Raw genomic sequence first — 25,979 nt, forward strand, 5'->3', positions numbered from 1 at the left:
GAAGAGCAAGAAAATTTTTAGAAGTTTCCCGTTAGTAAAGTCTAAAACAAATAGAATTGGCTCTCCATTTACCAGAAAGTCAAATAAATTATGTCATTCTGTTATTGGGAGATGATGAGATCTCAGTCAGAATGAAAGATTTCAACCAAGAGACAAAGTTCAGCAAAGCAAACAAGAATTCATTGGCTGCAGCCAAAACCCACTTAGGACAGTGAAACAAGAAAGGGCATAGAAGCAGCAGCAGGAGAGCCTAGAAACCTAGGCTGGGATGCTTTGACTCACTGGGATGTCAGAGAAACGGGGGCCTTGGTGACAGGATCAGGGCACAAACTCAGGGGGAACTGCTGCTGCCCATTGCTTCGCTGGTTGTGGGAAACCTTAGAGGGAAGAAGGGAGGAAGGGAAGGGAGAGAGTGTACTCCCAGGGCAAGAGCTCCAGCTGGGTCCTTTGTGTTGAGGGTATTTATCTCTCTCAGGCAGGTGGGAATCTTAGGGGAGGCCTCAGGGAAGGGTCTCAATTCACCAGTTTTCCATGTGTGCTCTTTCAGAGTCCTGATCTCTGCTGATTGGTCAGCACTAGAGCAGGAGGTCATTAGTCAATGCAGCTGGTCCTGAGGCAGCCACAGCATCACTTGTCTGGTTTTGCTGCATTTCTTGGCCTAGAGATGAAATACAACTGAGCCTAGCTGTTGTCTTTAGGGAGGGAAAAATCAGGGGGTCTAAAGCACATGATCAGCAATATGCTAAAGGAGGAAAGCTTACCCTGGGGGGACACCCTAGACTATCCACCCTGTTGAGCTTCTGTACCTGGCTCATTGTCCTTGCTCTGCTCATGTCTGTCTAAAGGCCTATAACAATTCCCTGGAGCATTATGATAATCAAGGTTTCCTTTTTATTTAAAAACTAGAGGCCCAGTGCATTGATTCGTGTGCTGGTGGAGTCCCTCGGCCTGGCCTGGTCTGCAGGGATTGGGCTGAAACCAGCTCTCTGACATCCCCTGAGGGGTCCCAGGTTTTGAGAGGGTGCAGGCCAGGCCTAGGGACCCAACCCATGCATGATCAAGGTTGGGGAGGGAATGTGGGACAGCTCCAGGGTGTGTCTAGCCTGTCATTCCCAGTCCCGATTGGCCAGACCCCAGCAGCAAGCTAACCTACTGGCCGGAGCATCTGCTCCCTGGTAGTCAGTGTACATGATAGTGACTGGTAAATGGTTGAATGGTCAGACACATAGCATATTCAGCTTTTATTATATAGGATGGAACTTTTGTATCACAATGGGGGAAAAACAGCCATATTACAATTTAAACATTTGGTTCTGTTTATTTTTCTTGGAGTGAGCATTTCTATCCATCATTAGCTCAAAACAACTAACATACATGGAACTAAAAATCACATACAGAAACAACAAAAGAATATTAACAATAACAGTTTCAACAATGGAAGTGGCACTTGGTCATTGTTATGGATACAAGTACTGGGGTATCAAGTTGACAAAAGAGAGCAGGAAAGAGGCTTTGGCCCAAGAAAGAGGCTTTGGCCCAAGATGACCCATAATAATGAAAACTAATAATGGGACTTAGCCCTGGTAAAGACCTGCAAAGTGCCCCTGAGGTGAAATGCATCATTACTTGGGGTTTCCAAAAACGTTCTTTAAGTTAAGCCTGGCTTTTATCTTTTGAATCATTTGCAAAGATGTTTCAGCCTCTCAGCAAATAAACCTTCTAATACTTAATGAGCAGTAAGTATATTATGAGCAGTCATCTCAAGCCTGGGATAAGAAGTTGTATTTCTCTGCTTTCATTCCCCCCTCCCACCCCCCACCCCCACCTTTGTCCCTGCTTCCTTATCTTTTCCCCACCTAAAAAGAGTCATTAAAAAAAAAAAATTAAAAGTACCTATGTTTTCAATCTATGGCCGAGACCATTCTCATGATATTTTTAAAAATAATTCTGATACAATATATTGTATTTGGCACTGAAATCAACTGTTGACTAGTCTACATAAATGCTATCCTACTCAAATATTAGCATGGGGAGCAATATAGCAGAACAATCAACAGAATCTAAAGAGATGTCAGAATGTAGGCAATGGACCAGTGGGTGGTCATGGGCATCACATGGAACAGTATATGTGAAAGGACTCTAAATGACAGAGCACTTTGGACATTAAGGTCATTATTACTGTTATCATTATGGTATAACAACTGTTCCACTCTGGGGAAAATAAACCCCAAGAAGGCAAAAGTTCTGGCCAGATTTAATACAAGCAATCATTTCCTCTCCATGACTAACAGTTGGCACTTGGCAATGATAATGTAACCTATGGAGAGACACACCTTGGATCTATAAAATAGAAATTTGAGTATATAAATATATATTATGAAGTATGGTAGGGTACAAATTGATGTAAAAATATGCTTTGCTTTCCCTGCTTTGTGAATTTTAAAAGCATATATTTTTGTGTTTTTGAATGTTGAAGCAAAGTTAGTAAACCCTTTTGGTTTTTGTAAAGAAATGTTTTCACAGTATATGTTATTACAGTGCTGAAATCTTACATGTTAAATAGCCATCTGAAATATTTTGGACTTAACCAAAAATAATTAAACATTAATACAGATCATTCTAGTAACATGTTTAATTATATTGATTGGGGTAATAAGAATAGAAATTCATCCAGATGTGCTACTTGGCCCATTTTGAATTAAGTGTTTGAGATAGTCAAGTAGTCCTATGGGTAGGAAGTGCTGTAGGACAATGGTTAATCAGGAAGAGATTTGTTCCCTGCCCTCAGCCTACCTAGTAATTGTGTACCCAGACAGCATTTCTTGGGTCAGTGTGTGACAATCAAACATTCTTCCTGATGGTGTAGCTGCTCAGGTTCAAGAGAACACAGAATCAATAACCTTGCCTCATGAGGACAAATCCCACGGCTTTTGGAAGCTACTCACTGTTCAAGAATTCTGGGAAACTACTTGAAGGAAAAATCTTCTCATTTCTTAGGTCACTGCTATCATGTTACTGGCCTTCACTGCAATTCCAGTTAAATTATAAAGTGCACATGGATGTTGAACCTTAAGAAATAATGTAATGAGCACAACCACCCTGCACGGAATCCCAAGTTCAAATTACTGGCAGAGTCACCATCCATATCTGAGAATGTACAGAGTCTTGATCATCATTGTTGTTGTCATCAATAGCATCATCACAGCATCTTTAGCATCACGGTTGCAGTACATCATCATGTCAAGTGAGTGTGGCAAGATCAGAAAAACCAATATCAAGACACTGTCCAGTTTGGATGTGTAAATATTATCCTGTGTTTCTTGGCCCATTTAGCAAACACCTTCTTTTCAGTGATAAACCTATGGCCTCCATATGGGGCATGTTCATGAAGAAAATATTCATCACACTCATCTCTTCCTTGTTCATAGTAATGGTAGGGGACTTTTCTATACCCTTCTGTCCTAGAAAAGAAAAGAAAAAAGGAGAGAAAGATTGAGATGAAGAATGAAGCATTCATTTATAAGAATACATTATATGCCCAGAAACTGCATTTACTTGCAAACCTATGCATGATTCTAGTCCATGAACTCAGTTAAAACTATTATGTGTAAAAGCTTTTAGGAAGATGTACTAGGCCCTTAGTGCTTTAATAAATCAAATAAAATTTATACACCACACCAATTACATTCAAACATATAGCTATCCTTTGAAGGAGGAAATGGTGCATAATGGAAGCAAGCTTTGCATAACCCAATGCTCTTACAGAGCTTGAAGGAGCTTTGTGATTTTTCAGAGTAAGATGTTTGGTTCATCTGTGCTCTAATATGCTTTAAGTTAGGGTAGAAATATTTGATCACAAAGATTGTGGCTTAATTACCATTTTGAAAATATGATTAAAACACTCTCTGAATTATATTGTGCCAATTATTGGTAGGGAAATATATTTCATTACCTTGATGAAGCATGGGAGGTTTGTTTTATTATCTAATTAGGAACTATCCCACCAGCGGGGATATATGTGGATAAAGACACCCATTTTAAATAAGGATCTGGCAGATTATTCGCTTATTTCCAGACATTCTTGCTAAGCTGTTAGCTTCTCAGAGGCTCCAGGATATTTTGTCCTTCATGATCAAATATAGCCACTGATAGCCATCTATCACGTCATTAGCCCACCAGAAATGACAAACTTGCTTTGCAAATTAAATAACCACTAACGTTGTTCTGTACTTCTAAGCCACAAGTCCCTGATATGCCACTGATTAAGGGGAAAATGTTTCTTCCGACATTTCACATTAGGCGATGGTAAATATTTTTCTTTTTATCACTCCTAAAAGTCATAGCTCGATGCACTGACAATGAAATGTCATGTCAGCAACGAATACTGGGAAATAATTGTTGCTTTATCTGTTTGCCAGATTTATGGTATTAAAATGAATTGTGATATTTTGACAAGATATCAGAATTGGAGATGCATAAAAATAATTTCCTGTGATCTTACTTGCAGTAGGTGTCATTTATCATCCCGTAGACGTGAATGCCGTAACAGGCATCCATAGCCAGAATGAAGGTAAACCACCCAGTGCTGAGATAAGAGCCAGACTGGACTCTGTGGGGGGGACAAAAACAAATGAAACAAAACAACACAGAAAACATACACAGAGCAACAATAAGTGTGATGAGGAACCAGCCACTTTCTGTCAAAAATGTAGCACTTTGTTATCAGGAAAAGGCATCAAGAAATTTGACAATCTGTCAAAGATTCACACTTATTTTGAATTATCTCTGAATAATTTATGGGCGTTCTTCCACTCTGACTACCTTGAGCCTAGAAGCTATGTTGCATGATAGAGAAGCCATATGGCAAATATTTGAAGTCAAATAATCCTGCTCCCTTTGGGTGAAAAATAATTTGCTTGATTTTCTGTCTGACATAAATGAGTGCTGTATATCAGAAGACAGGTTTTCTGCAAGTTGCTTGGAGCCCTGATGAGAACTGAGTGATAATAGTGCTATCTGCTATCCTGGACATATCACCTTCTCTCAGGCTTGTTGGGTTCCTAAGTATAAATTGGATGCAGTGTGAGAGAATGACTTCATCTATGAAAGTTTCTGAAAAGTTTTCCTTCGCTGCTTGGCAGGCATCATGAGACGAGACTTTTTCTTAATCACCTCTTCGACGCATTTTTATTGAATACCTACTATGTGCCCGTCACTATTGTAGATGCTGAGGATACATCAGTTATCAAAACAACCAAAGCTTTTGTCTTCATGGGGACCAGAGGACTGGATTTGGAGATGGCTATGGCATAATCTATAAAGACTGGCCATGGAAGGCTCTTTTGGTAATGAGAACAAAGATGTGAAGGAGGGAGAGGGTTGGCTAGGGAAATAGGAAGAAGCCATGTGCACTATATTGGGAAAGACAAGCTCATGAGTGTTGCTTTGGACCACCTCTTGGTCACATAAGAATGGGCTGTGAGCCTGGAACACTTCCTTTGCCTAAAGATAAGAAATCCTCACAGCCTGTGCCGGACTTGCCACCTTGTGTGAGACCATCTTCCTCTCTTTCAGAGTTAAATTTCTTTTTTCAATTATAGTTGACATTCAATATTATATTCGTTTTAGGTGTACAGCAAGCATATCAAACCCAAAAGCTATCAGGGGTCAAATAAACAAGGTTTAAGTTTATGTGGGCCGTAAAAAAACAAAAGCTTCAATTTTCATAGAAATGTAGGCTTATTTTGATAGAGACATGCTGACTACAAAGGGCTGAAATAAATGGGTAATTGTTAACATAAAATAAAAGAACATTTTAATAAAAATTAGTATTTTTTCTTGAACATTAACTTACCAGACATCAAATAACTGCACAAATTAATAAGCAAAATGCAAATAAACCTATTTTTCTTGTTCTCCAAAAGTGAAACATTTCCTGTTGTGCACACCAAACAAGGCGGTACAAGACTAATGACATGGCAATTGGCTGCTAAAATATCCTCTGCTAGTGCTAGTGGAGAGAAATGGAGTGCCTGCACTTAAGGCATGTAAGGGAAATGAATGCAACACAGTTATAGTAACCAGTCATTAGTGAACGTTGTACTTCATTATTAATAACTACAGAATGGTGCACAAATTTGTGCACAAGTGCAGACTCTTGGCCTGTCCTTTAGGATCTGGCTGAAACAGGCTCTCTGACATCCCCTGAGAGGTCCTGGATTGTGAGAGGGTGCAGGCCAGGCTGAAGGACCACACAAGTGCATGATTGGGGCTGGGGAGGGATATGGGAGGTTAGCCAGCCAGGGAAGGACTACAGGAGGGCTCTAGGGCATGTCTGACCTGTTTCACTCAGTCCTGATCAGCCAGATCCCAGCAGCAAGCTAACCTACTGGTTGAAGCGACTGCCCCTGGTGGTCAATGCACATCATAGCAACTGGTCAATTGGTGAACTGTCTACACCCAGTGGTCAGTGGTCATAGCGAACAGTTGAACAGCCTAAGCATGTCATTACCATATTACACTTTGATTGATTGAATGGATGACCAGACAGCCAGACACGTAACATATCAGGCTTTTATTATATAGGACTAGGAGCCCAGTGCATGAATTCATGCACCTGGAAAGGAACTGTGAGCCACGAGGTTGTGGTGAGCACAGGGGCAGGTCTTGGCCCATCTTCCATGTCCCCACCTCCTGTCCCACTACAGCCTCCAGTTCCCTCTCTGCCAGTAGCCCTGCTCCCACTGCCATCACTCCCACATACTGATGACACTGGCCCCATTCTTACCCACTGACAGCATGGAGGGATTGGGGCCAGAGCCAGAAGTAGGTGCCAGTGGGGCTGGCACAGTCAGCGGGTGTGAGTGGCAGCTGCTGCCCCAATTGCCCCTCAGGATCAGAGAGAGGTGAAGAAGCCCTCAGGGGCAATTGGTTTTGGCAGCTGCCACTCATACTCTCTGAAGATGCTGAGCTATCAGATCCGGTGCCAGGCACCAGCTATGGGTACAAGTGGGGCTGGCACCAGCACTGGGTGTGACTGTCAGCTCAGGTACTAGCAGTGGGTGTGAATGGCAGCTGCTGGCTCCAATAGACCCTCAGGAGCAGGGGAAGATGAAGAAGCCCTGAGGGGCCACTGGGGCCGGCAGCTGCAACTTGCACCTGCTGATGGTGCTGAGCGATTGAGGGTGGGTATAAGCGGGTCTGGTGCAGGCAGCAGATGTGAGCACTGGACAGGACCATGGTATGTGGGAGCAGAAAATTTTCAGTAACTACCAGAGGCTTACCCAGATGACAGTGACTAGTGCCCGGTCTTGGCTTGATGCCCTCGCTCACTTGCTCCACCATCCTGCCAGAGCCAACATCCATCATGCTCCATGTCTGCCACCTGCTGCCAACACCTGCCATGTTCCATGTGTGCCCCCTGGTGGTCAGTGCACGTCACAGCAACCGGTTGTCCGGCTGTTCCACCATTCGGTCTATTTGCATATTAGGGTCATATATATATATATATATATATATATATATATATATATATATATATATATATTATGTATAACAGGATATTGTAAAAGTTAAGTTACAAAATTTTTATTTGAACATTTCTTACATACCATTATATTGGCTGTGCTGCAAAAATATTGTGTGCCACGAGTTTGACATGTTTGGTATGTAGCATAGCGATTAGCCATTTATATAACTTACAAGGTTATTCCCCCAATAAGTCTAACTTTCAAGGTTATCCCCTCTCCCCCAATAAGTCTAACATTCACACATAGCTAATACAATACCATGGACTATATTGCCTATGCTGTGCTTTACATCATGACTATTTTGTACTTGTTAATTCCTTCACCTTTTTCACCCATCCCCCTAAACCCTCTCTTGTCTGGCAATCATCAGTTTGTTCTCTATACCTATATGTTAGGCATGTTCATTTATTTTGTTTTGTAGATTCCACATGAGTGACATATATGATATCTGTCTCTTTCTGATTTATTCCACTTAGCTTGATGGGCACATCTTTGTTCTTTTTAAGTGTGTATCATGTGGCAGCTGGCTGACCTCACTGCTAAGTCTGTTGCCAAAAAAGAGGGGTTGGGTCCTTCATTCTGTGGACAAAAGGGCCCTGCATTCGCCACTGGGAGAGAGCGACTGGCGCTCGGGGTCCATGCCCACCCCTAATGCTGATTTTGTTCTGATTCTTCCCTATGTGAGTGCAGTGCTGGTCCATTTAGTGTTTGTGCTGTGTTTGCCTCTGCAACTCGGGTATCAACAGGCAGTGGGCAGAGGGCTTGGATTTCTATTCTTGGTGACAGATGCCGCTTTCTCAACAGATGCTATGAGAGAAAAGTATTTCAGGAAAAGGAAATGCTAAGGGCAAAAATCACAAACATGTAAGTGTGCTTGGTATGTTTAAGTAGGTTTGATTAAGTGGGGGGAGCAGTCTGCCAGGTTCCAAAGAGTCCCAGGGAATGTCTAATGTCAGGTGGGATCTCCATATGTGTCTTCAGCCACAGTGACCCCTTCCACCCAAAACAGATGACGGACAATTTCCCTAAGTCTCTCCCCAGAGGGGCATCTGGCTCACCCCAGCTTGTTGGGCATCTGTGTGGCACCACGTCTAAAAAAGACGGAATGTCCTGCATCTAGACCTCTTTGCTTAAGGAAGCTCAGCCAGCTCTTCTCCTAGTGTGAACCCCTCTCTAGGCATAGCACTCCAACTATTGATAGTAGCTGCTCCCCACTGAAGGCCAATATTGCTGATGCATTTCTCCACTACCAAGCCTTCAGTGTGCTGCAATTGGGACTCTGAATCCTTTGATATATATATTTTTAAGCAGGCACTGCTTAGTGTCAACTTACTTTCAGCATACAATAATCTCAGGAGCAACATAAACTCAAAGTGGGGGTTGATAATTGTATCTTTTAACCCTTATTTTCATTGACTTTAGGTGATTTGCAAGGAAAGATAAACCCAGCCCAATACATGTATATATATCTATATGTCTATATATCTATATATTTATATATCTATATGTCTATATATCTATATATCTGTCTATACATCTATACACCTATACATCTATACATCTATATATCTATATATCTATATATCTATATCCATATATCTATATATACCCATTCCCTCCACTGACTTGTCACTGAATTTGAAATGCCATGGTGTAAGTACTTTCCTTTGTGGCTCCTGGCATGTCTTTTACATGGAAAGTATCCCAGAAACAGGGTCACTCTGAATCGTGTGCCCTTTCCTTTGTCACAGGAACAGTAGCAGCAGCATGGGTTAGGAACGGTGCCAAGTGCGTTGGAAGATGTAGCACAAGGAGGCGAAGTGCACATAGGGTAACTTTGCTTGTGCAGTGTGACCTGCAGTCAATCCTGAGCTCTGCAGTCTTAGGAGGAGCAGCAGCTATGGGAACTGCTTAAAGCACCATCTATTTAAAACGTCCTTATTTGAAAATGGGGAGAGATCAGAAGAGGCAAGAGTCCTGCGAAAAGCTCTCAAATTGGATCTAGAAATTATGTCTATGTACTGCCTTTTTCTGGTTATTATTCCTACTGACTTGTATGGCCCCTTTTCCTCTTCTTGTCTTATATGATTTTCTACCTCTCCATCCTCTCTATCCTTCTTCCTTACCTGGTTGACCAACCAATAGTAGAGATCACTAAAAATTATAGCATTTGTTTGTGTATGATGAGAAAAACCATTATTCACCCATTTCTTAATTTTTTCAACAAAAATTTATTGGGATCCTATTATGTGTCACTGGCTATACTAGAAGTTGCAATGCCTATTTTCTTCCAGAGCGTGTGACCCAGCTGGGGAGGCACACATGTTGAAACAGTTGATCAAATACAGTGCAACACAGTGCAAGCCCATGTGTTCCTTCTGAGTCGCTTCCCAGTGCATCACAGGGGTCGCTCCCAGTGCAGCGCAGGGGTCGCTCCCAGTGCAGCACAGAGGTCGCTCCCAGTGCAGCAAAGAATTGAGAGTGAGGCTACTTGTTTCCATATCCCAGCTCTGCCACTACCAGAATGAGAGGCTTTAGACAGTTTATTTAGCCTCTTGGATCATCTTAGTTTCCTTTTCTTCAAAATGAGGTGGTTGAACTAAGTCATATCTAAGGTTTCTTCCAGTTTGGAAATCAAATGATCCTGTGATTATCACCTTCCACAACCTGCTTTCATCTTTAAGCATTTGAAGGCATCATGCTCCAAGCATGTTGGATGTATATTAACAAAAACATCCATCAGTAAGATCACATTTAATGCCCACTTGTGTGATGGGCATGCTACTAACTATTTGGAGTGTATATTTTTATAAGAAGTTTTTACCTTGCAATGGTGGTAGCTTCCGTCACAACTTTTGGAGGGAGCCGCTCTATGTTTACCTCAACACCAAATACACAACTGGACCAAAATGTTGAGGGGAGAGCTTACTTTGAGTGAGAGATAAAATAATCTAAATGAGAAAAAAATAATTTTATTTTTATGTGTGTTGTTTCTTGGAGTCGCTAACAGTCAAGAACCAAGATAACATTATAGCTCCACGATGAAGAGGAAATCTTTTGTGTGGCATATGGTCCACTGCTTTGCAAAATGTGCTTTCTTGCTCATTCTGTCCACCCCAAATAGTCATTTCTGCTGGTTCAACAGTGAATTTTCTAAACCCTGAAAGGATAACTAGGGTACACTGCCCAAGTCGTTTCTCTGCATGTCATCTTTGTACCATAGGAAAGAAGATCGGGAATCTCAGAGTTTAGCACCTGGTCAAAGATCTTTCCATTTCACCACATAATAAGAAAATGTTTACCATATTTAAGTCTAATCTGATTTATTCTGTTCCCGAGTAGACAGATCAAATAATTAACCCCAAATCTCTTCCAGTGAGCTGTGTTGCATGTGATTCAGCCTGGGGAGGCTCATTCTGACCCAGTGTCCTGTCCTACAAACAGCTCTTAATTAGGTAGCTACATTGTCTTTCCCCAGTGCCTCTGATAACTTTGGGATGAGAAATTGTGCGAGGTTTCCTACCCAAAGCACATGTGAGGGCTATCAAAGTAGTTTTTTTTTCTGAAATTATTTGGAGCCAATGACCACATAATGATGCTTGCGGTGGAATAATGACAACTGCTAAATTAATTCAGGAATTCTTCCCAGTAAGTGCCCTAGTGATCCTGGTCCTTAAGGGACTGCACTGGCCAGATGGCACTGGCTCTGGGAATACCTGTGGCTGAACTGTTCCCAAATTCTCCTGCTATGTGGGCATACTAGAAATGAGGAAGTACAAATTATACCCAAGCAGACTTTAGGAGGTTCAATAAAAACAACAACAAAAATGACTCCAGCTGATGTATAAGAAATTGTTTATGTTTTTCAGCTTGGAGAACCCTGGTGATAATTATCAGATGCCTTAAAAAATTCTAAAAGGGTGTCCTCTGGGGCCAAATATGATCTTGTAATTTGTCACTCATGTGTGCAGCACTAACTATGTACCAGCTGGCCATCAGCCATAGCCCTTTTTATACCTCCCACATTGGGGGATCGATAAAAACCATTATTGTCATCTACAAATAAACAATCAAGAGTCCCATAGGGGTGTTAAGAGAATTTAAGTCCTTAATTCAGTACAATAGGAAAGCTTAAATTAATGCAGAAGAATAATGAGCCATGCAGTTGAAAAAATAAAAGCAGGAGTATGAGAGGAAGCTATCAATCATTTTATTTCCACCGGCCAAGTTTTGCATCCCACTGCTCCTCGGTAATCAAGATACTTACCATTTGGAAACTACTTAAATTTACTTGCTCATCTCTTGGAAAAATGATGCTGTCAACACCTAGATGTAGCATATGCTTGAAGGCATAACATTTAAAATACAATCTTTCATCCAGTTTATTAACAATAAAATATAAGCTACTTGCCCCTTGATGTTTACCCCCATTCCTTGATGTCTAAAGGCCATCACATGTCCACAGGGATTCCTGGTGTGTCAAGCTATCCTTGTTTACACCAGTCTCAACATTTTGGCCTACTGGCACCCCTTATTTGCCTGTTTGTGAGCATGCTTTCTCATCTTCTCATTTATGGAAACATTGTGAAGCATTTTTTTTTTTTTTTACCTATTTCCTGGTAAGGGGGAACTTTTTCCTTTTTTAAACAATTGATTTGAAAGAGAAAGGGAAAATTATAGAAACATTGATGTGAAAGGAATGTTGATTGGCTGATTCCTACATTACCCCCTACTGGGAATCTAACCACCAATCTAGACACGTGCCCTGACCGGGAATCTTACCATGACCTCCTGGTTCATAGGTGATGCTCAGTCATTGAGCCACACCATCCTGGAATCCCTTTTGGATAATTTTAGGGGGGAATTGAGGAAAGTGAAATGGTCACTCTTCAAAAGAAAACTGGATTACATAGATTGAGCCTATCTATTCACAGGATTCTGTTCTAATTATTAAACACAATTAGCACAATGACTTGGGTTCTGAATTTAAGAAGCTCATCCTTCGATGGTCAAAATAATAGCACTTTTTCTTCACCAGGGCTTCTCAATCTCAGTACTATTGACACTTTAGATTAAATAATTCTTTGTTGTGGTGGATGTCCTGCGTAGTAAGTTCTCTCCTGTTCAAAGCTCATGTGTGTCCTCAGAAGGCAGTAGATTTCTTGATTCCCCGGTGTCTATACTTGGCTTGGGGTAGTTTGCCTTGAGGACATCCCTGACTTTAAAAATATAGCTTTTCTTTATCCACAGTTCCCACAAAGGACAAGGCCTCCCCTGCAATGGGGAAAAAGGAAACTGTCAAGTGGGAACAAGAATGAGGAGCCGATGATAGCCTCAGTGTCTGTGGCTGCCTCCTCTTCACAGAGTGGCTTCTTTGGGGCCCTTTGGCTCAAACTTTACAGTCTAAGTTCTGCAGCTGCTTATTTATTTCTTCCACGAACTGATGAAAACAAGGCCTGGAGTACCCTGAGCTAACATTTCAAAGGCATAATAATCACTTATCCAAGCCCAGAAGGGACCAAGACCCTTCCAATAATAGAGGCTTATTGGACAACACAATATTGGCAGCACCTTCTGAACTCTGCTATAGTTAAGAGAAAAAAGAGATTTTTTTTTAAAAGTTAATCAATATTTCATGTCTTGTTTTAACACTATTGGAACTCATCAATATACTCCACTAGCAAGATAAATAAAAATGGCAAAGTAAGTTTCCATATACCTTCCTAGGGAGAGGACTACATGACAGGCTATAGATTATTCAATTAAAAACATTTGTTCCCCCATTTGTTCCAAAAGCGCATGGATAATGAAAGAATACTTTTAAACAAAGGGAGTAGGTAAGAAAAACAACTGATGATTATCAGCAGTGTCTTGGGATTCAATCTAATACTGTGAACCAGTCTAATGGAAGCAAAGCTCAAAGTGTGGAAACAATCTCAGCTGTCCCCAAGCCATGTATTTTCATATATCATTTATTGTTGGGAGGTATGAACATACTCTGGAGTTTGACCATTAGATTAACACCCTATATCTGAACAATCTATCAATAGGACATGCGCAGCAAATCTATAAACAGCAACAACTTTCTGCAAGTCAGGCAGCAGAATTCTCAATGTGGCTTGAATCATTTGCAAATGGACATAAACTCAAATGGCTATAAACATCATACTGTTGGAGGGTGGGTCTTAAAAGAATATGCCAAATGAAAGAAATTCAGGCCTGGAAAATAACAACAACAAAGAAAATGGATCCTGAGTAAATGGAGACAGCAATATTAGTGAATTTTAGTGGAAGGCTGTACTACCATCCTGAGCAGCTAATGGGAAATGCCTATGCTGATCAGTAGGCTCTTAGACTGTGAATATAATAAATAGTTTTCCTGCCATAGAATCAACAGGACTCTGATTGTGATGAATTCAATGAAATTGTACATAAGGAACATAATAAGAACCGACTGTGTCCTTTTCAAAATGTGCATTTAAAAGTAAAATGGTACAGCTCCCCAAGGTATGATTTATGACTACTGTAGAAATAGAAGACACTACTCACAAAAATTACTTTGTTCATTCATCTCAGAAATTAAAAGGTTATTTCACTCTTGCCCTTGGGCTATAAAGCCCCTTCAATTGGAAATGTTAACTTGTGGGATTTCACTCACTTTCTTAAATGAACAATAGAATCTCGGGAATGGCAGGGATGGGTGATGGAGATATTTTTGGGCCACTTTATTAAGGCAGAACTGAGTCCTTAACCACTCAGTAATGACTGACTTGTATCTCCTCCAAATGCATATATTTAAGCCCTAACCCACAATGTGATGGTGTTCAGAAATGGTGCTTTTGGACATTAGCTTTATATAATGTCATAAGGTAATTAGCTTTATTTGATGTCATAAGGGTGAGGCCCTCCTGATGGGGTTAGTGCCCTTATATGAAGAGAAACAGATGCCAGAGATGTCTCTCCTCCCACCATGTCAGACATAGCAAGAAGGCTACAAGCCAGGAAGAGTGCTCACCAGAAAGCAACCATATTGGCACTCTAATCTCAGACTTTCAGCCTCCAAACTGTGAGACATAAATTTCTATTGTTAAGCCACTCAGCTCATAGTATTTTATTATGGCAGCCTGAGCAGCCTAAGATAATGGTTGTCTTTCAAGGCTCTCTCCACTTAAACCTAAACACCCTACCATGTTTTCTAGGAGTTCTGATCCCAAAGACTCTCATCTAGTCATGTTGGTTCATTTGCTGCCCTTAAATACATCTTGTGCAGCTCAGCCTCTGTCTTTTCATTCTTTACTTGGGTAAACCTTCTATCTTCCTTAAGTGCTTTCCCCATGCCCTATCCAGTTTCTCACCTTAGTAAGCTTCAATTCTTCTTACTCTCATTTATTGAAGACACATTTATTGAGTACACTGTAGGTGTGAGGCATTGTGCCAGGCACTGAAAATAATGCGTTACCCCTGCTGTGAACTCAGGGTCAAGTGGAGAAGACAGACTCAATGACTATTTTCAAAAAATAGGTCTATCAAGGAGGTAATTCCCTGCAAGTGCTATGGGGATACTGAGGGAAGAGCAACAGACACAGCTGGAGGGAACTGGGGAAGGTAATTCCTTCCCTATTAGAAAGTAAGAGCTGAGTTTTTTTTTTTTTTTTTTTTTTTTAGCATTTTTCTTAAATGATAAGAAAAAGAGCAGGAGCATCTTGCAGGCAGAGGGAATGGCCTGTGCAGTTGAATTGAGGGTTGAGAATAATGGGAAAACAGAATAGTTCTCATATGTCCTCAAACATGGACGGACCTCAGCGCATAATGAGTGTTATTTCCATAATAGATTATTGGTAAGAGACAGGATGCATAAGTAACACTGATTTATTTTCTTCCTTAAGTTATGTTTTGAAATATTAGAGCTATCTTGATGTTCTATATAACTAGTTTTTTCAGATGGTGGAAATTTATGAATCTGGAGGAAAGTATCTAGGGGAAAATTGGAAAAATTATGTTTTTACTTTCTCATTAAATTCCTCATTAATTCAGAATTGAGAACAAATGTAAACAAATATGAGTAAGAATAAAAGCAATTTAAAAATGTGTGATGCTAATGGAGCACCCAGTAGTGTTCATCTGTGTTATAAACTAAGTTACAAGTCATGAGCAAACGCATCTAATATTCTCCTATCACCAAGCCAGCTTTCTCAGTACACACCTGGAGGCTCTCAACCTGCTTTATTTAAAAGGGAAACAGCTTCTACAAAAGACATTTAATTTACTGAGGTTTTTTTTTTTTATTAATGGAAATAAAAAGAGGTACCATTGCTGCTTTAAAGAGCCTTTTGAAATACCTTTCAGGTCTAGAAACACTGAGCTAAATGACTTCTAAAACAACATAGCCTCTACTGTCTACTTTGAACAGTTTCTGAGAGAATGAATGATAATTGTATGTATCAATGTACCTTAACATCCAACCTCTACCCTAACTAACTCTATTGCCTTCCCTGGATCTCCACTTTTTAAAAAGAATGGCATATAATTTTGAGGACATAGAGTATTATGGACAACGTGAGTTATAATTTCAGACCATATAAGCTACTAGAGAACCTTGTCTCAATGGCTATATATATATATATATATATATATATATATATATATATATATATTGGGGTGACATCCTATCTAATAAAAAAGTAATACACAAATTGACTGTACCTCCACTACACCCATAAGCCATGCCCACCAACCAATCAGGAGCAAGTATACAAATTAACCTAACCAAGATGGCTGCAGCCACAGAGCGAACAGGAGGCTTGGGTTTCCCCAGCAATGGAGGAAGCCAATCTTCCTGCACATCCTAGCTGGCCCTGGACTGCACTCAAGGCTACAAAGTTTCAATTATAGAAGATAAATAAATCCCAACAAAAATGGCAGTGGCCACAGAGCAAGCAGGAGGATTGGGTTTCCCCAGCAATGGAGGAAGCCAAGCTTCCTGTACACCCTGGCCAGCCCAGGCCTCGACTCAAGGCTACAATGTTTCAATTATAGAAGATAAATAAATCCCAGATACCAGGCCCTCTCCTTGGGTCATCAGAGGTCATGGCCAACCACCACAGACCCCTCACCCAGGCTGCCCCATATCCCAAGGGAATCCCCACCCTGATTCAGGACAGCCTTCAAGGCAAACCAACTGGCCCCCACCCATGCAACAGGCCTCTTTCCTATCTAATAAGAGAGTAATATGCAAATTAACCATCACTCTAACACACAAGATGACTGCCCCCATGTGGACACGATATGGCCACCACAAGACGGCCAGCAGGAGAGGACAGTTTTGAGTGATCAAGCCTGCAGAAGAGGGTTAAGTTGGGGGGACCAGGCCTGCAGGGGAGGGCAGTTAGGGGTGACAAAGCCTGCAGGGGAGGGCATTTAGGGGCAATCAGGCTGGCAGGGGAGCAGTTAGGCATCAATCAGCCTGGCAGGGGAGTGGTTAGGGGATGATCAGGCTGGCAGGCAGAAGTGGTTAGGGGTAATCAGGAAGGCAGACAGGTGAGTAGTTGGGAGCCAGCAGTCCTGCATTGTGAGAGGGATGTCTCAGATTGGAGAGAATGCAGGATGGACTGAGGGAAACCCCTACCCCCATGCACAAATTTTGTGTACTGAACTTCTAGTTGGTTAATAAACTTATATAGGTTTCAGGTGTACACATCTATATAGTACATCATCTGTGTTTTATATTATGTGTTCACCACCTCAAGTCAAGTCTCCTTCCATCACAATTTATTCCTCCTTTATCAATGGCCATAGATTTTCTTTCAACTTTCCTGTGCTGGATTGTATTGTTCATTCCCTCCCTAACATGGTTTGCTTTTGGTGCAGTAACTTTTCTGCCTCATTGACTCTGGGATTGGCCAAATGACTTGCTTTGACTGATGGAACATAAGTAGAAGTGAACACAGTGACACAGCAACTCCCATTCCTTTCCTACATCATGGGAACAACACATCCTAAGTAAGGGTGCTCCTTCAATCTGAATCCTGAGGTGAGGAAATCCACCCAGCAGATATGAGTCCAAAGCTGGAGCCAAGTTCAGCTAAGCTGAGCACAACTATAGCAAATAGGAAATAATGAGTAGAAAATAATGTTCTTGTAATCTTTTGAGTTTCAGAATAATTTGTTAAGCAGAAATAATTAACTAAATAAAATTTTTGATTAACAATGATAATTTGTATTATTTATAGGACATTTACATGAACTAGACATTGTGCCCAAAGGTCATCTCATTTCATCTTCACAACACTCCCATCCTGTAGGAAGTATTAAAATCTTCATCATACAAATCCAAAGAGGTATAAAGAACTTGCTCAAGGACAGTCTGACACCAGAGAGTTGAGGTTCTTAAGTGAGTTCTTTCTTGGTCATCTTCATTCTCTGTATTGTCCAAGGCACCTCATGTCTGACTGAGCAGCCATCAGAGGACCTCAATTTTTTTTCCTCTGTTTCTACTGTCAGCGTCCTAGGAAATCTTCTTTGCGGAAACATTATTATGGCAGAATCAGAGACAGGCTTAGGATCTTTTAGCATCCATGTTCTGTAATTGCACTTAGAGTAACATAATCCATGTTACAGAGATTCTAAATGTGCAGCTGCTTTTTTTTTTTAGCACGAGCTGACTATCACTACTTTATAGATTTTATGTTTATAACTTCAGGATTCAAAACAGTTTTTAGAATTTCAGCCACAGTCATGTTCAAATAACAGCTTTACACCACTGATGTGGAAACATGCATTGACTTTAAAAGAAATAAAGGGAAAGTTCTGAAATAAAGATCAAGTGCCTGGATCCACTTCATTTCCCAGGCATGGCTTCCTTCCAGCCCTTAGGTTCTGTAACCTTTTCATAAATTCTCCTCTTTGGCTTGTGGCAGCGGAAGGAGGTGTCTGTTTCTTGCTACCAAAGATTTGAAGTTGGATTGGTTGACCTCTAAGATCCTTTCCAACACAATGAGTCTGTTAAATACTCTAGGTATAATGAGGGACTTTGCTTCTAACTAATCTTTAACGCTTATTAACAATCACTATTTGATCGGATCCTGGTTTTATAGTTAGGCTTTAAAAAGTTGCTTCTGTCAAAACTCACCCTTCAACTTATCTTGAAATCATGCCCTCCCTAAGTTGATTCGAGCTTCAGTTTTTTTAATGCTAATCACCTTTCTCTACCTAAGGCATAGTAGTCCTTTCTGCTAACCTGATAAAGGTAATTAACGGAAAGTTTGAGCTTTTTCTTCCAGGTCTCTTATATTCCCTCTGCATATACTTGCTTTAATATTGAATAAAAGACAAAAAAGAAAGATTTTAATCAGGTATATCTAAGTAGATAAAACACTTTTTTTCCTGGCACATTACTTTTTTAAAAGAGAAGTGAAAGGACTCACTTTTCCTTAAATTTTGAGTTAAATGGAACTTGAGTTAAGCCAACCTCTTTTCCTTTAGAAACTGTTTTAGCACAGAATCAGACTCGAAGTTGCTTCTGACAAATAATACTTTTCTGAGCCTCCGTTTCTCTTTCAAAATGGAAATTTACATTTGAAGCTAACTTTTAAGCAACTAAATCTGACAAGGTTTTAAGACAGAGATTTGAGATAATTTCACCCCATTGAAGGAGATGGGGTGTCCAAGGGTGTTGCTAAGGTCTCTGGTAACACTGGGGCCATCATTAAACCAGTCTTGGCCAGAGCCCGAGCAATTGACTACACAGAAAAAGAAAAATTAAAAAACACAAAGAAGCTCTGACCTTCTCTGGTTAAGAAAGACTAATTTTGCTGCCATTCCCTGCCTATCCGAATCTATTATCGCTTTTCTGACTGAGTTATATGGCTCAATAAGTCCTGAAATAAATTATGTCGAGGGGAATATTTATTTTTAATAGGAAAAGCAAAGCTGCACTCTCATTTCCCACATCTATTAAAATTGTTTGTAATCGGCTCACTAACAAAGAATAATTCAATTAGAAAAGATCAACAGCAAAACTGACATATGGGTCTTCAGGCACTGAGAGTTTTCATTTCTAACTTAGAGAAGGAGGTTTTGTTTGTCATTTTTTCAATAGGCTGACATTCACTGACTACCTTATGCATGACAACTTTGCCAAACAGGTAATCATCCTCGTATCAAACAGGCGCTGAGCTAATTCTTCTGGTCCAGCACCCACAAATTCCTAAAAGGCGAGTCTGTCTGCCCCTGCAGAACATCTGAAGCCAGTTGACCTTGAGACAGTCATAGCTAATGGAATGTCATCTACTAAACGAGACGTTGGCCTCCCTAGAATGTTATTTATTTTTGCCCAGGAATTTCAGTCCTGAAAACTCCATTTTTTCTCTCTCTTCCTGAGATGGCATTGGGTTTGAGAAAAGAAAATGCTTCCTTTGAAGTCTATCCAGATTTTCCATTTGAGCTAGATGCCTTGCTTAGTGGCGAGAAGAATTTCTCTCATGGAGGTGACGTCTTCCGTACAGTATTGCTACACAGCTCAGCTGGAAATCTATGGGGAAAGCACCTGTGTGTGTGTGTTGCTTGCAGTAAATCTATACCTGGAAGAAGCCCTTCTGTGCACACCTTTTCCGTATCAGAACATCTATACCGGGTCCTCCAGGAACGTGAAGAACCAGAGCATCGCCTCTGCTTTTCACAGTAATTTGTTCTGCTCACATCAGGAAAAAAATCAGAAGTATCCAAAATGTAAAGAAGAGAAATTCATTCCAGCACTTAAGGACCATCTCTCTGGTCAGAGAGGAGATAATAGCAACACCTCCCTTCTTGCAAGCAGAAGAAATAACTGTTGTTGTTGTTGTTGCTCTGTTAATGCTTTATTTGCTTAATTATCAAAGGTCTCTACTGAGTGCCACCCTCAGATCAAACAACAGCAAACCGAAAGCACAGACCCCCCAACACACCCACCAGCCCTGAGACCCCCAGTGTTGCCCCTCTCAGGGACCTCCTGGCACCCTTCTATCTCACAGGGGAGTCTGTCCAGGACAAGTGTGTGAAGATGCTCTCAGCAGCCTTGGAGGCAGGTGGTGAGATAGCCTAGGCCAGGGACGGTTTCAGTTTTGCAACTGCCGCAGAAGAGACCGCTTTCAGGTGTCTCTTCTTCAAGCCCAGGAATTCTGTTGACCCAGAGTAGCCAAAATGCCATACAGAGTGAACCAGAATGCAGAGATAAGGCAACACACCCTGGAAAATGCCAGGGAGAAATACAGGGTAGAACTTAGAAATATCTTTTGAGAACACCTGATTGAAAGGCGAGAATGTGGTTGATCTCCATAGCCTTTCCTTCATTGCAGCAGTCCTGGAAGGCCAGGAATCTCCATGCAGAGCTACAAAATGGGAAGGACACAGGAAAGTGGTTGAGGAGAATCTCTACCTGGCTTAGGTGCTTTCGCCAGTTAATGATAACACGTCATGCCCATGTTTCTGACTAAAGGTGCTGCAGAAAGGATGAGAAGGGCTGCTGAGCTGAAACCGGTTTGGCTCAGTGGATATAGCATCGGTCTGCGGACTGAAAGGTCCCAGGTTCCATTCCAGTCAAGAGCATGTACCTTGGTTGCGGGTGGGGGTGTGCAGGAGACAGCTGATTGGTGTTTCTCTCTCATCGATGTTTCTAACACTCTATTCCTCTTTTTAAAAATCAATAATATAATTTATTTTTTTTAAGAGAAGGGCTGCTGAACTCTGAAAGCTGTTGGATAGCAACAGTAAATAAACAAAACTGCTCTTATTTTTGGAGCCCACTTATTGGATTCCCTCCACTCCTCTTCCCTTCTTCCTTACATCTGCTTAGTCTTAAGGTCCATAATCAGGCCAAGAGGATGAAGAGAACTACAGATTCGTTGTTTTGTTTGTTTATTTTTTGTTTTTGTAGAGATATATAATTTTGTGAAAGCCTTATCCAAAATAAGAAAGTAGGTAGAAAGTAGCTGCCTTCCTTCCTCATGAACGGGACTAAAGCAAGTGTTGAGTGATGCTGACCTACGGGGTTCTTACCAGCTTCCTTCTCATTACTGTATTACCAATCCTTGTACTCCTAGGCCTGAATATTCAGACCCTCTACTACCTTCTGATGTCAGAATCTTTTATCAGTCCTGGCCTCCCTTCCCACTCATAGCCCTGAGCCCACACTCCTTAGAGGCATCGAGTCTTGTCCTCTCTACCCTTTCCCAAGCTCCATTTCTCACCATTGCCACCGATGATGGATTCTGCTTTCATTGTCCCGAGGGTATAGTTTGGGTATTAATACTTATTAAAAATACACACACACACACACACGCATATATATTTCTTGGTGGTTATAGTGTGATGTGTGCAGCCAAGGTGGAAAATCACTGCTATAATGGCAGTTAGGTTTGAGGATTCTATTAGGAGTTAAGTTCTACTTTATTATGAATTAAATTAGCTGTTGAGGATTGGCTTGAGAATCTAACCGCTATTTCAAAAACTGTTTCTTTAGGAAAATGTGTCCCAATTTATAAATAGCTGACTTGCACACTCACTGTAAACTTGCCAGTGAAGAGGTGCTCATTGGGAAAGATGCCCCATTGTATATATTTATGTCTGGCACATAGTGGGCACTCAGTTTGTCCAGATGCATAATTTTTGGATTGTAGATTGATGCCAAGTAGGAAATTGCCAATATTTTCCCCCAAGGAATATTAAAACAGTTTGCCAACGTTTTCTCATTATGCTGTTAACAGACTTACTGATACATCTAAGGGTATACCACATGCCAGGGATACAACCCAAACCACCACTCAAAATTTGGTAAGCCCCTTTGTAGTCATTTACCCCAGATTCAATTTTTTAACCCTGCCTTGATTGAGCTACTGAAAGCATATATCACATGGAAGTTTAAGGTATACAGTGTGATGATTGGATACATGTGTATGTTGCAAAATGATTACCACAATCAGATTAGGTAACATCTCCATCCCTTCGCATTATTATAATTTGTGTGTGCGTGTGTATATGTGTGTGTGTGTGTGTGTGTGTGTGTGTGTGTGTGTGTGGTGATGACATCTGAACTCTACTCTCTTAGAAGTTTGTAAGTATATAATATAGGATTGTTAATTACAGTCACCATGCTGTGCATTAACTTGTAGCTGGGACAGAATCAGGGTTTAGATTCCTTTTTTCTTAGTTGACCCGTAGCTCAGCCAGAATTCCAATTTCATCACCCAGGATTGCAATGTGCTCTGTACTTTTTATAAATAACAAATCATAGCCAAGGGCTGGTTCCATACTGTGTACCACAGAAAAGGGAATAGGGTACGTGAAGACAGGGCTCCTAACTAATGGGAAGGCGTGTTTTTGTAATTTATTGAACCTTCAACAAACATATTAACATCAAGAGGCATAGTCACTGTTAAACCTCTGAAATCATGAGGCAAAATACCAATGTAACTAAATTAATTTTAGTCTTTTGAATTTTCACTGCAAAGCACACCCTCAGAAGGTTGTGTCATTTGTACTTCCCTGAAGTTGTAACGTGCATACTTAATTGGATCTCTAGGCAGTTAATGTCCTCAATCATTCTACAAACACAGGCGAGATTTCTTTCTCTCTGCTTTTGCCCCCCACACCTCTCTGTGCTCTGACCTCCAGTTTCACACTCAGCAGAGCCCAGAACGTGCTATTTGCATACTAGCCTCTTGTAGGAAAGCATCCTTAGTCTTTATGTCAGCACACAGCTCTTTCAATTATGTTCAGCCTCACAAGTGTCATTTTATTTATCAGAAGGCCACTTTCCAGGGTTGAAATGGCTTTGTACCTTTCCTCTTTGAGCAGCCTGATTATAAGAGTATGTGCCATTCACCTTGGGGAGGGCCTGAGGCAATCCCACAAGACTAGTGCGCTGCTACCAGGGCTGCTGCATGTCTTCAGGGTGGTGCCCGGGCTATGACTTACTGAGAAGCTTTGCACATTGCAGGAGAAGAAAACCAAAGTGCTCACAAGCGTGGTGCTGTGAAGACTGCTTCCTTCCACTCGTGGCTCAGGAATCAGGGCTGATATTAATGCAGCCAAAAGTTGTGCCAGAGAGGAGGTGGCGTCCACTCCTGAACTACTTCATTTCATTAACTTTCCTGGATGTGCCATCATTCTCCAGGATATGTGCGCCACCCTTGACTCTGCTCACGTCCTATACTTCCTGCCTCGTTAATGAGTCGTGTGATCCCTTTCTTCACGTTGTCTCCACTCCTGTTTCTTTCTTTCCACCCCGCTACAACTTCAAAACCCTGGAAAATGAGGTGGTTTCAGTGCAGGCCTCAGATCAGTACATCCATCCACTGCGGTACATCTGTGAGTCTACCTTCACCTTTAACAAGAGGGAATGAATGATGTGGCTGAGCTGGTAGCAACAGTGACAGGACCCCTGTCCCAGGAAACCACCATCAACACTCAAGATATCCAAACCTGGCATTTTCTTTAAAAATCACAATAACAGCAAAAACAGTTTGGCTCAGTGAATAGAGCATCAGCCTGTGGACTGAAAGGTCCCAGGTTCAATTCCGGTCAAGGGCATGTACCTTGGTTGCAGGCACATCCTCAGTAGGGGTGTGCAGGAGGCAGCTGATCGATGATTCTCGATTCTCTCTCATCAGTGTTTCTAACTCTCTATATCTTTCCTTTCCTCTCTGTAAAAAAATCAATTATATATATATATATATATATATATATATATATATATATATATATATATATATATATATTTTAATCATAAGAACAGGAAGCAAGAAGGTGATAATAAAGATTTCTGTTTTTAAAAAAAGAAAAACACAAAAGCATTGCTAAGGAGAAAGATATGTTTTCCTATCTTTCTACCCAATCATTTTCTCTAGTCACAGGTAACTTTATTGTGGAAACAGCCTCCGTGTATCTCCCAGTGAGGTGTGGGAACTGAAAAAGTGCAGGCTGGCTTAGACACAAAATCAATATACTTTGATTCAGTCTCGGCTCTTCACCGCGGCACGTGCCCCCATCATCCCTTTCAAGAAGGCTCCGCAACAGGGAAATCAGATCTTTCCTCTAATCAAGGGTGAGGCATGATTTTTAGCTTTGTGACAATCAAAGAGCTTCAAAGAACTCAGTGTTGCTTAAAATAGTACAGCCATTTAAATTCTAACTTCATATTGCAAGATCCCATCAAAATCTTTTCTGAGACTGTGTTTTCCTTTTTATGTAGCACCCCAGAAGGAGTATCCAATAAGCATGATAAACACAGGCCTGGCGTTAGGAAGAGAAAGGACTTTTACTGGGTGAACGGATGAATGAGTTCCTCCCAACAATTCACCTAGACAAGCAGGCTTCCCTGGAGAGAGGGGCGGGGCCTGGCAGGGAGGGAACCACTTTTGCACTGATCGCTGTTTTTGTCCTTGAACTTAACATGTTTCCTTTTTGGCACTCATCACATGATGAGGGGAACCCAGGGGTTTGTAATCTTAGCAGTATTTTTTGGTCTTTAAAGAAATATATTAGGATATGGTGAAAGAATAGTATCATATGCAATTTGGGTTCCAGACAAAGGTGCAATTATCTTTGTTCTTAACACTACCCAGCACGGGAGAATATAAAGAGAAAAAAATGGTAACTTATTAGCTTATTTAGAAAAAAATATATATTTTGAGTATTAAGCTGCCTTTAATATGTTAAAATATGACACCATTATTACATCTTGAGAGAGTATTAGGATAATGGAAAATGAAATTTAAGTTTCAATGCTAAGAAATGCACTAAATAAGATTAAAAAACACATATATTTAGCACCTAAGGAGTTATTATAAATATTTAAAAACCTGGAAAAAAGATTTATTTATCTCAATGTAATGCATTCCCTATGCTTTAGGAGCATGTTGAATTGCATAAATACAGGAAAGACAACATATGCATTTATTTAAAAACCACCAAGCACAGCAAGGCACGTGCTATGAACCTGGCCCCACACAACTAAGGGATTTTGCTTTTTAATGTTGAGTAAACCCTGTATTAGAAAAGAAAACCTGTAAACATCTTTGTGTGCTATTATGCCCAAGCCCTTAGCAGATCCGAGAAGTACTTTTTGTATATAACAATAAGGCAGCTCTCTGAATAAAGCATTTTTTGTGTGTGTTGGCGAGGAATTGATTTTAGAAGTGGCTTTAACATCCCATTTCTCCCCTGACACACCACGCATGTCCAACCTCATCCTAACACTGCTTCAAAGAAAGTGTTTTAAAAATAGGATCAATTCTCCTCGACCTTCTCCTTGGGGTTCTAGTCCCACCATTCACTGGCTCTGTTGCCTCCCTCCATCCAGGCCTCCATTCTTGTCACCTCACTTTGTTCCCAGCATCTGGGTCAGCGCGCTCCTGGTGAGGTTTCGTTCTCCTGTCTGGGATTCCATCATTTCCTGCTCCCCTGACCTGACTTTGA

At 40.9% G+C, this 25,979-nt stretch overlaps 1 protein-coding gene across 3 annotated transcripts in view; it reads right to left on the minus strand.

Moving 5' to 3' along the window:
• Window positions 1-25,979, minus strand: part of ST6GALNAC3 (ST6 N-acetylgalactosaminide alpha-2,6-sialyltransferase 3) — a 571,191-nt gene that overhangs the window by 57,271 nt on the left and 487,941 nt on the right. The window contains exons 4-5 of one of the 3 annotated variants that reach the window (XM_084872190.1): window positions 4,502-4,609; window positions 1,258-3,461 (exon numbers count right to left, since the gene is read on the minus strand). The exons of 1 other annotated variant lie outside the window; for it this stretch is intronic. In XM_084872190.1, the coding sequence (XP_084728316.1) occupies window positions 3,275-3,461; window positions 4,502-4,609 (295 nt within the window). In that variant the 3' untranslated portion in view covers window positions 1,258-3,274. Of the gene's footprint in view, window positions 1-1,257; window positions 3,462-4,501; window positions 4,610-25,979 lie in introns of those variants that run through there. One more of the 3 variants, XM_084872191.1, reaches the window with a different exon arrangement.

This window comes from Pipistrellus hanaki (assembly GCF_964339955.1).
Source record: "Pipistrellus hanaki genome assembly, chromosome: 2".
Lineage (NCBI taxonomy): Eukaryota > Metazoa > Chordata > Mammalia > Chiroptera > Vespertilionidae > Pipistrellus > Pipistrellus hanaki.